The sequence below is a fragment of the Podarcis vaucheri genome, assembly GCF_965113315.1.
Source record: "Podarcis vaucheri genome assembly, chromosome: Z".
Classification (NCBI taxonomy): Eukaryota; Metazoa; Chordata; class Lepidosauria; order Squamata; family Lacertidae; genus Podarcis; species Podarcis vaucheri.
In genome coordinates, this window is record NC_138758.1 from 51345566 (window position 1) to 51361499 (window position 15934).

The window sequence follows — 15934 nt, forward strand, 5'->3', positions numbered from 1 at the left end:
AGCTCCGGCTTGTTCCTTTAATGGCATTCACATGCAAAGAGAGGGGAAAGGGAACCTCTCTCTCAGCCATACAGAATTTAAACACAGACATAAAACATTATGCTAACTTAATTCAAACATAATTTTGAAATTCAGACTTTCTCGGTAGCACTAATAAAAAATTTAATTCAAATTTAATAAATAATAATTAATGCTGCGCTGAAAATACATACACACAATGGAAAGCTGAAAGTTCAGATTCCTTTAGTCCCAGTTTATAGACCAAATTACAGGGAAAGAACCACTGAGGTGATTAAATCTATGTATGCGTTTGTCCTCATAGTGTCTTACACTAGTGTCATACACCTTTCCTTTACAAATAAAAAGCAGCTTATAAATACTCTGAATAAATAAAACAGCACCCACAAAATATGCAAGAGTGCTAAATGTACTGAGCAAGTTGATTTTGACGACGTGGTCTTCTTTGGCGATCACTCGTGGCCAAGTAAGATTGTCTTCCATAAACACAGTTTTAAAAGTGAGTCCCTAAGCAACTGTGGAGGCCAATTCTGGATCCACACACCCTTCCACAGTGGGGACATAGGTTTCCGGGCAGGAGTTGATCACAGTGAGGGTTCCTTCCTCTTGGCGCATTTCTCCCTTTCATCCTGAGTTCAAGTGTCTTCAAAACCCATGACACCTTTGGAGCGCTCACAGACCAGAGTTTCCCAGCTGTCAGTGTTGATACAACATTTTTTTAAGATTTGCCTTAGAGAGTCTTTAAACCTCTTTTGTTGACCACCAGCATCACACTTTCCATTTTTAAGTTGAGAATAGAGTAAGCTCTTAGGTAACTTTAATTTCAATTGGTCTTCTCCAAGTACCTAGGAATATCACCTTCAGTATAGGCAAAAAAGCAGCTATAAATGAGCTGAGAAAAAAGTATGTACACTAGGTACCCTTGCATTTCAAAACACAAGCTTTTGTCATTTTATCTTCTAACTCTGCAATGCAGAGAAAGTTTGGGAACGTTTCCTGCAGGTATTCAAATCCTCCTGGAAACTAGTCTTCAGAAGATTCCCGTTATACTAAGCAATGAGGAATAACGATTCCCAAAAACCATCATTTGGCCTCTCAAGGGCAAGCTCGCTAAATATCACAATAAACTGCACCCTCTTAATCAACAATCCTGCTTCCTTCAGGTGAGAATCCTGCTCCCCACCTCCTCCATGCCACCGTGTGTGTGTGTGTGTGTGTGTGTGATAGATGACAGATAGATGTAGATATAGATATAGATATATAGATGATATAGATATAGATAATAACACTGAACTGCCAAATAAAACCAAATTAATGCAAATCTTTTTTATAAACATCCACAAACAGTTATTTAAGCTTTTGAAAAGTTGGCCTCATTTGAAAGCATGAAAATGGGAGTAGGGAGAAAGGAAGATGCGAAGGGCAGCTTAGAGGCTGGCTCCTTGCATAAATATTCAGAAGGAAGATTACAGGATCCGTGTTTGGCTGTCTTAGGTTTCTCCAAAGTCCACATAGAATAGCAAAGAACAAAACTAACGAGAAGGAGAGCAGATGTTAGACAATGCAGCAACCCCCCCCTTTCCTCTCTTGCCACGGCCCCCCTCCTGCCCGCCCCCCTTGGCTGTACTAAGGCGCTTTCATCCCCCTCCCCCTTTCCCAATATGGTTAGGTCATTCAAGGATTCTCCTATAGACTCTGCATTGTGGTTGAGAGCTATAAGCTGGACCTCTGTCAGCTTTCCAAAAGTTCCCAATAAAAAGGCATTATGCAAATGCTACCTCTCTCCTACAGTCTCTCAGCAGAAAAGGCCTCCAACAGGCAGTCGTTGGAGTATTAGAATTCCCAGCCTTCATTTCTGTATGGTTGTGTTTGCCTTAGGGCCATGCTGCTTGTTTTGACAGTGGATCCCCCCAGATAGTTGGGATTAGTCGAGCTTGTTTAGATAAACTCGAAAATCAAGGCCTTCTTGAGGTAGATGGCTAGATGTAGCTACCCGAGTTTCCAGCTGCTGCCTTCTTTCATCCCCAAACAACTGCAGATCCACAGTAGATATCACAGCCACAGGCTATCTCCCATACATAAGTACAAAATTAAAGGCTGCTAAAAGAAGCCTTTGTAAGTCTTAGTGCTAAAATAAGGAATCTGTACTGTATAGTTTAGACGTGTTATTCAAGCGAAACACTGGAGAGCCTTGCAAAGGACAAGTTTACTGAAAGAGGAGGAAGCCGACCATCCCTTTGCACAGAAACAGGCAAGGCACACGTCTTTTAAACGGATGGCCAACATTTTTTTGCTACCGATTAAAAGCTAAGAGGCCAGTTTACCAAATACTTCAAAAATGCATAGTATCAAAAGAGATATTGTCAGGAGAGCTGTGATGGAGCATGCAAACCTGCCTTATACCAGGGTCAGAGTAGCCCTTTACGAACTGCCAGTGGTTCTCGGGCAGAGAAATGTCTTTCTTGTCACCTGCTAGAGACACCAAGATCTAAACCTAATACCTTCTGCACAAAAAGGGTGTGTGTTACCACAACTTGATTTGCATCTTGGCAACTTTCCATAGCAAATCCTCTAAGCTGATAAGGTGTCAGTCTACACACACTATTTTATGAATTCAACACACAATAAGAAAAAGCTGAGCGCACTGAATAGCCTGCTACTCCTCACGAGAACTGGAGCTGCCACTCTATGTATTTGTTTACTTTGCCAGTTTTGTCTTTCTTTCACAACAAAAGAATCCCAATGAAAGATTCCCAAGTGCACGCAGTACATACAAAACCCAGCACGAAGAGAATTGTGGGCTCAGGGAATTACTGTAATGTAAATGCCAAGTAATTGCTAGAGCAGCAAAGAGAAAAAGGAAGCCCACCATCGGGTCAAGGAAGAGTAAATATCTTAATTCTTCCTTTGCCACTCAGGGTAGCTGATTCAATTAGTAAAGAGGACTGAAAGGAGGAGAGGAGCATAACTTGAGGGAACTGACAGGTGGAAGGGAAACAGAGTACACAAACCCATCGTGCACTTGAGGATCCCGCTATCCAAGTCAAAGAGAAAGCAGTAGGCCTAGAGTATGGCAGCCCAGTTCTACCACTGGATTAACAGCCTGGCCTTAGGGAAAATCAAGATTTAGGCAGGAGACTGAAGAGATGGGGGAAATTCTGCCTGCCTACATTCTGCAGCACTTCAGCCTCACAGAACAACAAAGCTATTCAGTGCGGGCTGAATTATCATGGGGCACACTATTTGGGCTCAGTGCTGTTGGCTTTCATAGAAGTGCCCCTAGTCTCATCTCCAAAAATCTGGCCTGCATGAGCTGGACAAACAGCCAAACTTAACCACACCAGAAGAGAAATGAATTAACCATCTTGGAAGTTATTGGTGGAGGTGGTGCGGTATTTATCAACCTAAAACAGAAGAACAATTTCTGCAAAATTGCAATATGTAACACAAGTAACACCACTCTAGAATTTAGAGCCTGGCAGGATAACTTTTCTTTCTTTTTTGAAAAGAACAACATGGAACAGTGCCAACAGGTATACATATCCTGGAAGGTCTATTTTTCAATTTGCTTCCAACACTCCAAGCCACTTTAGTGAGCTATAGTGAACATTACAATCCCTCCCATATGGAGAAGATCATATTTTTCTATTTCTACTATCACCTTAGCACTCTTGCTTAAATTGAAAACGCTCTTGTGCACCACAAGTTATTGCAATTACCTTTCAACCAGAGTCTGGAGTTGGTTTGTACAACTAATCAACTAGATTATAGTAATTGTTTTTGTGTACTTCTGAACTTTAAGCTTCCATTGATATTTTTACAGAAAGGCAGGATGTACATTTTGATGACGACGACAATGATGATGATGATGATAATAAATTAGCAACACTCATAGAATGCAAAAACTATAATAAATGTCAGAAAAGGACTGTTGCATGAGCCTCAAAACAAATGTGTAAAACTGTGGTCAACCTAGGTTTTAGAGATCCCCATAAATAAGCACTGTACAAAGTGGAAAGGCAAATTTTGTTCAGGAAAGTTTTGCTAACTGAGAGCAAACCTGTTGCTATATGGATTAGCTTTTATAAGAAGCTGGACAAAAACAATCAATATAAGGGCTGTGGCTAAATTTGATTTCTTCTTCAAGCTACAAGGAAAAGGGGAAATTATGCATAATCAATAACATTTTTACTTACATTTGTTTTGATTCCTTTTATTTTTTTCCATCTTAATTAATTGAAATTTATTCTGCATGTGCTATGCATAATTTTTTAATTCACCTGTGTGCTGCTCCTTTGGGTTTTATGTTGAAATAGCAATGGCTATCATTACTAGTCCATGGCTGCATGAAACACATCCTGGTAAGCCATGGTTAAAGGTCTGCCATTAACAGACAGATCTCTCCAGCTTCACTCCTCCCTGCTAGTGAGGGGGAGCAAAAACCATTATCCTTGACTTAGTGTTAGATCTGAACCAGGGGTTCTGGCTTGTTTCACTCGAAACAAGCCTTAATTAGTGAGCCGAAACAAATTGTGGCTTCAGGTAGCTCAACTGGTTAGAGCCTGGTGCGGATCATGCCAGGACTGCAGGTTCGATTCTCATGTGGAACATATTCCTGCCCTGCAGGGGGCTGGACTTGGGGTCCTCAGGGTCCCTTCCAGCTCCATGATTCTGTTTCTATAATGGAGTGAAACAAGCAATGGTAACTGGTTCAGATGTAACACTAAGCCAAGAATTCTGTTTTGTTTCTCCCACTCACTACTGGGAACAGTAAAGCCAGGGAGATCTCCATGCTCACGGTAAGCCACTGGCCACAGCTAAACAGAAATGATTTTGCCTGGCATAGCACAAGGGTGTCATGCAGGTGTTCCTGTGGAAGGCATTTCTAAATAAATAAATAGAAAATAAATATTTTTTTTTAAAAAATGCTCAATTAATCACTATTAACCTGCAATCCTATACACACTTCCCCGGGGAGTAGATCCTATTGAACTCAATCATGCTTATGTCTGTGTACACATGTATGGGATCTGCACTGTAATAAATGTTTTAATCCAATAATCCATTAATCAAATCCATTAATCTAATAATCCATTAAAGGATGCATCTTTGCTAAGTATGCTGACGAGCCCACCAATAAGCGGGCTGATGAGTCAACATACAACTCCCGGCAAACTGGAACAAATACTTAGTTATTTTTAATCTGGACTTCCTGCTTAGTTTCGTTTTTCCAAGCCGCTTCAAACCTCTAATCTCATTCATCCCAACAACGAATTCTGATACATTAGGTACATAAACACATTATCACAAGAGGGAAACTGAAAAAGAGGGACTAGTCCAAACCCACTGAAGTCTGTTCTCTGTCAAGTATGGCACGTCAATCACCATCCCATGCCAAGACGTGTTTTGCTCACGAACCCTTTCTTGTAAATGATTACATACATAAAACACAATTAAGTTACAGTACTATTTTGATGTCTACTTTATATCAAATCTAGAAAGAATGGCAAAACCAAACTAGACAGGTCAACAAAATTTGTTGCCCAACTTCTCTTTTAAAAAGTCGCTTCTAAAAACACGATGAAAGATCTGCCTTTGACACTACCAGCACTTTAATTCTAATTAATTTTGGTGGCCATCTATGCAATTATGGCTGGGGAAGGTTTTTGGACATGAATTGTCAGAGAACATTCTTAAATACTGGTCACATTCTCATGCAATGATAAATCAGGGTTTCTGGTTTACCATGGTTTATGCTGAACGAGCAACACACTGGTACATGTTGCCCAATCACTTTCACTTTGCTCGTCCCCTAGTGTAGCTAAACAAAAAAACAGAAAACAGGAAGTCTTGGCTTCCTGCTATGTCCGAATCAAGGAATGTGGTTTGTTTTTCCTGTACAAGTGATGATCCACTAGCCAGCAATTAACTATGGAATCAATTCCAGAAAGCCACGTAAGAATCTCATGGATTGAACACCACACAATTATTTTTACTGATTCTTTACTCTTGCTGAGAAAGAAACACACATTTTAATTATATCAATAATGTGAATGCAGAAAAGGATGGTGACTACAGCTCTGTGGCTCATGCTATGCTCCTAGCAAGGAAATCCAAAACTATAAGGTACATACCATAGCTTCTCCCATACAGATCATATAAAAAAATATTAACAGTTATAGCAGTAAAATGTTCACATAAAACATCAGTCTCAAAGCTGCTGGAATAAGTGCAAAGCATATCAAACCCAAGGATAACAAAACGCTGTTCTAGGATACAGCTTCTTTTGCCCAAACAACACAATTGCCTCAGCAGACAGAAACACACACAAACTTCACTAATGTATTGATTTAAGTGTACGTAATTGGACTAAAGAAGAAAGGAAATCCAACCAATTCAACGCAGTGGCACCTGGCCAACCAAGAAACATTCAGACATTCCAGCCTAATTCTTATTTCCCCTTTTAGGAATAGTAAGTGCCCCTCCAACAACTTGTAAGAGAACTACACTTGCAAGATTTCAATGGCGACTATATTTGGCCTCTTCTTGCAAGGTACTCAGAAATTACCTCAACCAAAACGTTGGGCAAAATGGACTTGCATTGTCAAGGAGGGCAGGATCTCTCTTACACACAAAATGTCCAATCAGTGCCAAGCTTTGGGCGCCAAGTGGTGGGAAACTGAAAGCTTGTAAAGGATATTCCATTTAGCAAAGACTGGGATGTATCCTCCTCCCACCAACCCCAAAATGTGAAAATAGTTACACACCACTGTTACCTACTGTCCCAACATTTAATTACCGGCAATTGCCATATTTTTCGCTCTATAAGACGCACCAGACCACAAGACGCACCTAGTTTTTGGAGGAGGAAAACAAGGAAAAAAAATACTCTGAATCTCAGAAGCCAGAACAGCAAGAGGGATCGCTGCGCAGTGAAAGCAGCGATCCCTCTTGCTGTTCTGGCTTCTGGGATAGCTGCGCAGCCTGCATCCGCTCCATAAGACGCACACACATTACCCCTACTTTTTAGGAGGGAAAAAGTGAGTCTTATAGAGCAAAAAATACGGTAGTCATTAGGCTTTTAATTGCCTAAATTTATTTGTTATTTTTATTATTTATTTGATTTATATACCCCCCTTTATCAAAAGATCTCAGGGAAGGTCACAAAAATAAAAACAAGATCTAAAACACAAATAGTTTAAACAACTGAAGACATATGGCATAACAAAATACACCTGGTGAGCGGGGAGGGGAAGATGGAAGGCGGGGGCGTGTGCAGTCGGATGGCTGCCTCTATACACCTTGGAGGTACCTAGCAGCCTGGCTGGCAAGTAGTCGTTTCCCTGTTTCTAAACATGCTTTTAAAGTGTGGTGGGGGGTCTGGTGCTTTTTTGTCTTTTGTTTTTTTTTGGGGGGGGGCGTTTCGCTTTTAGGGGGATTTTATTGATCTGATATTGTACTCTTTTCGTATTGTCTGTGTGCATATATGTAAACCTCACAAAGACTATTCTGGTTTTAAGCTGTATATAAATATATGAAATATATGAATAAGAAAATGCCAGTTCTTAAAGGGACATCTTCTGAAAGAGGTAGACCTTCCAATTTAGTAAAGAGAATTGGCTGGAAGAAAACGCCTTCCTTAAGAATTTCTTTGTTGATCGACAAGATTTTCTTTTTTTCAGTAAAACAACAACCCCTAAGTAGCTTATTTGGGAACAAGATAAAATCCAATCAGCATTGCTGAAGAATGAGTTTTAGAAGATGCCACCTTGATTTCTACCAAGTACCGTAGTTTTATTTATCTGTGGTTTCCAGTATCAGAAGGAAAGCTACTGGAGTTTCACCATCAAAAGCTAACTGGGAAAAGAGCAAAGTTTCTCATTTATCTCCCCTGAACCAGCACTTAAGGGAACTGGGGTTTTTTGGTAGTCTGCACAGCAACACACCCTTCCATTTTAGCCCCACCAAATTTATTACAGGTAATTTTTAAAACCTCTAGCTGATTAATTCACTGCTCAATAATAATAATAAAAACCTACACGTTGCAGAAGGAAATCTGAGAAATCTCCATTTTGCCTTAAATCTCGCAAGCCATCAGAAAAAAATAATACTGGGGAACTGCCAGAAGTGGCCTTTTTTGGCAGCCTTATGGTGATGGTATTATACAGCACTTATTCACCAGCTATTTAAAATTCCTTAATTATGCCAATTACAACTTTAAATCATATTTTATTTCTGAATAATTTAATCAGCCTTTTGAGATGCAAAGTACCTTTTCCTGTGTATATCTGAAGCACAACTGTTTGTGTGTATAAAGTGTGCATTTTAGCAGGTCCCACATAGCCTCAAGGCTGTTAATCCTTGCACATGCACTCACACAATCCCACATGCTCCTCCTACAGTAGATGTCTCAATATCTCAGCCACTGCTGTCAATGGTCACCAGTATTGCATTTGCCTGCTGTATGCAGATATGGGACTATACAATTCTGCACAGCATGGAGAGGGGGAGCAGAGAGTAGTTATTCCTTCTCCAAATGAAACTTGATTTATCAAATGAAGGTGACTGATATTAAGTTCTGGAGACATTCTAGGAAGCACAGCTTCAAACCCCCCACATGATCAATGTACTGCTGTTATGGAGGCAGAACATTCTGACAAACATCAGAATAGGTCTTTTTTATTTTTTTTAAAAAAAATGAGACAAGAGGAGAATGAGGAAAGCAACATGGCTGCCCACTAGGCTTTGGGTCAGAATCTGACTTAAATTCACAAAGGAATGAGCCTTAAAAGGAGTTCCTCGAAATCTAAATGGCAAGTCTAGTACCAGCATTGCTTGTGGAAGTGAACCACGCTTTTTGAAAAGCTATATTCTGTATACACACTCTTAAAGGGGGCAGGGAAGAACACCAATGCTTATTTTCTACACAAAAGCAGGCATTCAGACAAAGGGCAATGGGTCCTTTGGTGTTCCCATTCTAATTTCTGCATCAGTGAGAAAGTGGTGGAAAGATTCTAACTATCTAGGATTCCTTCCCTCCTTTTTGGTGGGAATGAGGAAGACAATGGCCCCAGATAAGAAGCAAAAAACATCTACCTCTGCCTGGTATTTCTGGAAGATGGCTTGGCAGAGGTTTGGAGTCAGAAAACATGGACAACAGATCAAGTGATCAACCGAAAGAAGGAAGTCAAACACATCATCTTGATAGGTGCCCCTCCGGAACAGAGATAGTAAATGTGACCCAGCAGGAGGTTTGGGTTCTTTTATAATCAAAAAAGTTGTTGTTTTTAAGGTAAGAAAAACCTAATGTTTCTGATGTTTCACTCATGCACAGTGATGATAATAGTTGGGCCTTTGGGAGCAGGGGACTAGGACTTGTGCATGATTACCATAATCTGTTCTGAGCCACCAGGATAGGAGGAGGGTAGGGGATAAAATGGGGGGGTGGTAACTACATGTAAGAAGTTGTGCTGAGATTTGATTAGCTCTGCCTCTAAGAATCACCTTCACCCTTGTGATGACTTCGACGAAATGTCAATTGTATATGCCAACTATGGCTTGGATTGTAGCTTTCAGAGTGAACCATCTCTACACATGCAGGGTGGTGAAGAGAGAGAAAACAGAGGACTTGATTCGTCGTCACAATACTCAGCATTATGTTGTCCCACTGACATATGCAATACTAAAGGAGTTACCTAATTTCATCCATTCATGAAGCGGTTTTGCTCATCTCCTGAAGGAGCAGGCAGAAACATCAGCTACAAGCCAGCTTCAAGGCCAACCATTCAGTTCTTAGAAGTTCATCCTCCCTGCTCCCCACCCTGACTCCCACTTTTACCATAACGAGGATCAAGTACAAGGACTCCTATGATCAAACAAAATTCCAAAAATAATTATGCACACAGCCATGGACTATTTGTTTGACTTTTTTGCATCGTAAATCTACAGACACAGATGCCCTCAACCTGAATATGACTGGATTACACATACTGAATGATTTATAATTATTCCATATAAAGCACCTAACGATGCATTAGGCACTTTACACAACAGTCTATCTATACATTACAAATAGAGAAATAATGGAGAAACTTTTTATGCAATCAATAACTGCAATAACTGCTGACCCAAGGCACAACTGAGCTGGGGGTGGATAGAATCCAAAGGGCTTGCCATGCTAATTAGAAGGAGTACAATCAATCCAAACTCTCTTGTGAATAAGCTTCACTGGAATGAACTGTCTGTGCATAGGTCCCATTTAGTCATTCATTCATTCATTCATTCATTTACAACATCTGTATCCCGCTCTTCAGCCAAAAAGGCTCCCAGAGCGGCTTACATAACATTCTAAAGGAGATAGGGAGGTGGGAGATTGTAGGGAGGAGACTGTTCAGTGGGTTGTCCTTCCTGGGTCAAAACCATTTCCACACTTTGCTGTCTGCAATGCCACCCAACTCACCTCCTCCCATGGCAAGGCTGCGTCCAACTCTCTCACGGTAGAGTTAGGCTTCCAGCACACATGGCCGTGAGGTTGCAAGTTTTACACCACGCACATACAACCAACGCAACACAAACGTTCTCCAAATCAGTTGGCGACGTGGTAACGAAAAGGATATTCCTCTTTAATTTTTTACCATCACCACCACAGCCATGTTTCTTACAAGAAAGGCTCTTAGTTTCTATATAAAGTGGCCCATATAAAGTTTACGGTTTCTATATAAATGTGTAGGGATTCATTACAGCCACTGTTTCTGTGCCCATGGAAAAGGAGGGGGAATACCTGCAAAGAACACTGAAGTACCCATTCTGAAGGAGAACCTCAGCCTTCATACAACAGTTGATCAAATTATACACAGAACGTCTGTCATCATATGCCTACTAAGCAGATGGAGCATATAAATCAAAGCTTTGTGTGTGTGCGCGCACACACACACACACACACACACACACACACAATACCCAATAGAAGAATTGCAGAAGAGAGGCGGCTCTAATACTAGAGATTATGCAAGAAACTTATCTAATATAGAAGAATGCCCTAGTAATTCCACTTTTACTCCACATTCATTATGTCATTCATACCAAAATAATAATATTCTTAAACTTTAATCTTGATTACAACTTTTTTAAAAAGTAGTTTTTGAGTCATTTTAAGTGGCTTAAAAGCCATGTGGAGATGACAGTAAAGGCCCAAAAGTGCAGTTGACCACAATGCAAGCACTTTTAGGTCTTGCTAATTTCAGTAGGGATAGATTTTAAGCGCATGTTAAATCTGACTGGATCATGTCTATGAATCAGATCAGAGAACCCAAGAGTAAAGCTTTGCTGGTGTTCATCTTCAGGAACAGGTATAATAAACATAGAATCATTAAAACCTCAAATTAAAAGTTATATGGGGGGGAATTGAGATAAAAAATTAATTTGGTTCTTTAAACACAATTTATTTATTAACCATCCACATTTGTGTTTGCTTGCATTTCCTCACAAAGGAGCCTTTTTTTCTAACTGCAGAGGTTATTTAGAATTTTCTTTAGGAACAGAGGGGCTGAAAATTATTTTAAACCTTTTATCTGCTTGAGAATCTAAAGTATAGACTTGAAGAATGACAAAACTGTCGCTAAAATTATTTCAGCAATTTGGAACATGTCTTCTAACATATGTGATATATTATGTAAGATGGTAGAAAGAGACCACAACCCTTGTGATAATTATACACGACTTGCACCAAAGCCAGCGTGCAAAACATCTACACCAAAATTTAGCACACACCTTTTTTAAAAATAAAAAAGAGGGAGAAGGGCGCTAGCAGAACATGTTTGAAAAACAAGTTATTAATTTTGGACATGCTATAAATAACGGCCAACATGAAAGCATAGTCCTCTAAAATGATTGATTCTATTACCAAAAAATTAGAAGAAATCACCAGCTCTCCCTTGGATGCCCCCTCCTGTATGATGCATATGACCTTTGAAAATAAAATCCCAAGGACTGGAATAGGTTTTTTACAGATTTAAGTCACTTTTACTATTGTGGTCTGACCAACAGGGGTGGGGGAGGACAAGCAGGGGTGTCCACCTTAGTGGGTAATTACAATCAAGATTCTAGCAATGTGGCTAGTCGGCTCATTACTTCCTCCCTTTGTACCAAACCCCTTATTTACATTTCAGATTACATTTTTCATGAAACAGCGAGATCTATCAGAGCTGAGGGGGCTGAAATAATGAGGGAGAAATATTTTAATAAAAATGTGTTGGGGTCCTGCATTTCCGCCCGTGTCGGAAAAGAAAGGAGTTCTTTCTGTAGTGACGGATCATTTATTCTGCCTCTAAATGAGAAGCAAAAAAGAGAGCGAGAGATGAAACTGATGAACTTTTACTGCCCATTTGTCTTTAGCAGACAATTAAGACAGGAGATCAAAACGGATTATCGTGCCATGCAGACAACTGGCCCAACAGTAACACATCTCCAGGACCACAGATTTGTAACCTCCTTTTATCACTCCCCCCTTTCTTCTTATACTCCTTTTTCCTCTCTAAAGGCAATGCTAGCTTTGTGGCTCAAGGGGAGCCAAAAGGCTGCCCATCATTATTCAGCCACAGATGTCAGTCTAACCTCCCTTTTTTCTCAGGTTTCTAAAGCTGGGAGCCACAATAATTTGTGACAGATTCTTTTACTGTTAGGTACAAAGAACACACAGAATAAAACATCCAGCGGCAGCAAGGGCTCTGATCAGATGCGCTGCCTACATGGGAAACACACTGTATGTAAAAACAAGTGCCAAGAATTTAGACTGGGGAAGTGGGGGGGGCAGAACTTGGGCTTTTTCGTACTAATGAGAGAATTGCCTTGTGTTGATTTAACTCACAATATTCCTCACGGATTTGGATTGTCAGCAAGAAACATTTGTGTACAAGTTGCACATGCATCACATAAAAACAAAAGGAACCGTTTTGTTTTTAAAGGTATGCTACAAGGGGGGGGGAACCCCACAGTAATTTGATTTTTTTTCTTCAAAAGGCCACCACACCTAAAACTTCAACTTCATTCCCACCTTTGCTGCAGACCGAGCCTAAATAATAAAAAGAAACCCTGCAGTGCGTTTGCCGTTCAACTTTCCACCCTCTGCTAACGAATAACACATACTTGACACCTTCAAAAATGTGGCATTTAGGTTTGCCACATTTGTTAACTAAATTAAAGAATCCTCATTTTGTTTAGAAATGGTGATCTTCTGCTTCCGAACCACTTTCACAAGCATTCAGAAACGATATGCTGACCATAAGTCTTGCTTAGTTTTGTTCACACAAGCGCCCGGTTGTCTCTTCAAGGCTTAAACGCAGTTTACGTTCTTCCAGCCCCTTAAAAAGGCGCCAAAAGTAAGGTCACTCTGAACCTGAAATTAGTGTGTTTAAGGTTGAGAAGTCTGCTACCTTCCCCACCCCCTGAACTGATTGTCCACATTTCTTTTTGTTTGTTTGTTTGTTTAAAGATCTTTTAAAAGCACGAGCTGAATAAAAAGATCAGGGAAGTTCCAGCAGCACATTAGCTTTGCATCTCTGGATTTCTGTAGGTTGTACTGCGTTTCTTCAGAGGTGGTTTACAGCATACTAAGATTTCTCTCCTTTTTTGTTGTTGTTTTACAAAAAGGAAAAATATTTTATGTATGAGACAGTCCTATAATCCATAGATCACAGGCACAAGAGACAGCAACAGCTCGGAGGGACCCTTAATCCGACTACATTTCATATGATAGACTAGCGGCTCTTTCAGCACACATTGTGGCCCAACGCTGCAGTGTGTACTTAGGGAGCTATTTATTAACAGATTATTGGCACGAGATGGCAATGAGGACTTGTGTGTTTACAAAAGGATGCTTTGTTGCACACCTCAACGCTATGGTGCAAGTACGGGGGGGGGCAGGCACTATAAAACTGCAACAAAAAGCACTCAAGCAATATGCCGGGGGGTGTTGTTTTTTTAAAAGAATTATATTAATACTACAGGGGCTCTCCAGGACTGCAGGCATCAGGGGCGACTATTGTCCCGTCCGCTGCACACACCATTACAAGACAAGGTCTGTTCGCCCTGAGGGGCCCATGCTGGGACGTGCTCAGCAGCAGCAGCAGGCAGGAGACACCGCTGCACCTTCCACGGAACAGAAATGTTTTTAAAATGGGAGAGGGAAGGAAGGGAAAGGATCAGAATCAAACACTCTCGTAAGAAAATGTAACTAAAACCTGATAAAGACTATTACGGGAGCCTTTCTGTGCGAACTTCACCGCACCCAGCTGAATGGATATTTTTCAGGGTTGTAACAATTAGGAGAATTTGGTCCAGAGATCGATTTTTCAACCCAGACTAGCAATGGCTGACACGAAACCCCTTCCCAAAGGTCGAGCTTCCTAGCAAAAACAACTAGAGTGTACTAAGTACACCGATGGAGCAAAAAATAAAACTTCCCTCCCTCCCAACATTACTCTATAACAAGATGCATCATTTGAAAGAGGAAGAAGCCATCAAGATCAGCAGTAGCTTTCAGTCACCACAGCCATCCACACGAATTTTGCAAAGCAGGATGTGTCCCCTTTCCCCTCTGCTCTGAGCACTAATTGCAAAATTCCCACGGCATTTTACATGCAGTCACTCCCTCCCCTTTTTATATTCCATCATTCTGCCAGATTTGATGTGACCATGAAATTTTTAAAAAGTGATGTGATGCCAAGTAAACTCATAAACCCTAAAACAACGAGATGAGGATTCTGTAACTAACAGCAGCCTGCAGCACCTCCAAGGCAAAGTAAGTTTTTTTTTAAAGGAGTGAAATTCATGAATTTGCTTTCTCAAAATAGATTCTGAAATTGGGAAAGCCTTATTGAGAACCAAAACCATCTATTCAAGTTTATGCATGCAAGTTTTACATGTTGTGTATACATTTTTTTAAAAAAAATCTTAAGTTTCTAATCACAATTCCCTTTTTGCCCCCCCCAATGCTTTCTATTTTGTTTTGTGTTTTTTAAGGGAAAAAGAACAGCTATAATACGTTGAACAACCCTGAAATGAATTTTGTCATGTAAAAAATTAATTACGCATTCCAAACCTGGTCACTGTAGTCCTTTGGGAACTGCCTCCGCACCTCAGGATCTGTAAATAATTGACAGATAATATTAATTGGCTTTGGATTAGTGAGCAAGCAGAGAATCACACATTAATATTTGATCAGAAGATGATAGCAGCCCTGGCAGGGGATCCAAGGGGGGCAGCTGAGGCTGAGGCACGGATAAGAGGAAGTAAGGACTCCTCTAGGCTCTCCTTTTACCCTCTTTCCAGAAAGACAAAAAAGAAATTAGAGAGACCTGATGCTACTGTTAACTTTAGGCTGTTATCTAATGCATAAACCTAACCAGGTGCAAATTGCCAGCTACGTGTGCTGCAAGGGAACAGTGCCCCAATCGTGCTTAGACTCTTTATTTTTAATCAGACACCTCTTTAGTCAACTACAAGACTGGACTTTAAGTGGGGGAAAGGCAACCCATCAGCAGAATTCAGTGGGACCCAATCATAGCTTTCCCCCATCTTACTCAAGTGTGTGGGTAGAAGGGAAAGCGGACTATTTAAAAACTGAAGTGGGAGGGATCATCATTGGTAAATATCTAATTAAAGTGGCACGGAACTACTTTAACATTAGGAAGCCCGAGTTTTAAGCCATCATTATACCAGTAACATCCCTCACTCCCCAAAAAGCCACAAGTTCTCCCGCCATCGTTTCTCAGGATAAACATGGCAGTTCGACATAAGAAGCAGTAGTTCTGAACAAGTTCAATTGCATAAAATGGAACAGAAGCAACAAAAAACAAAACCCAGACAGAAATAATTTCTATGACAAACCATCTCAAAACAACTCTGTTGCGGCCATCTG

At 40.5% G+C, this 15934-nt stretch overlaps 1 protein-coding gene across 4 annotated transcripts in view; it reads right to left on the minus strand.

Annotated features, from left to right (window-relative positions):
• Window positions 1-15934, minus strand: part of DENND1A (DENN domain containing 1A) — a 268662-nt gene that overhangs the window by 188695 nt on the left and 64033 nt on the right. For all 4 annotated transcript variants that reach the window (XM_082208835.1, XM_082208833.1, XM_082208834.1 and 1 more), the window contains exon 3: window positions 15116-15159. In XM_082208835.1, the coding sequence (XP_082064961.1) occupies window positions 15116-15159 (44 nt within the window). The remainder of the gene's footprint in view (window positions 1-15115; window positions 15160-15934) is intronic.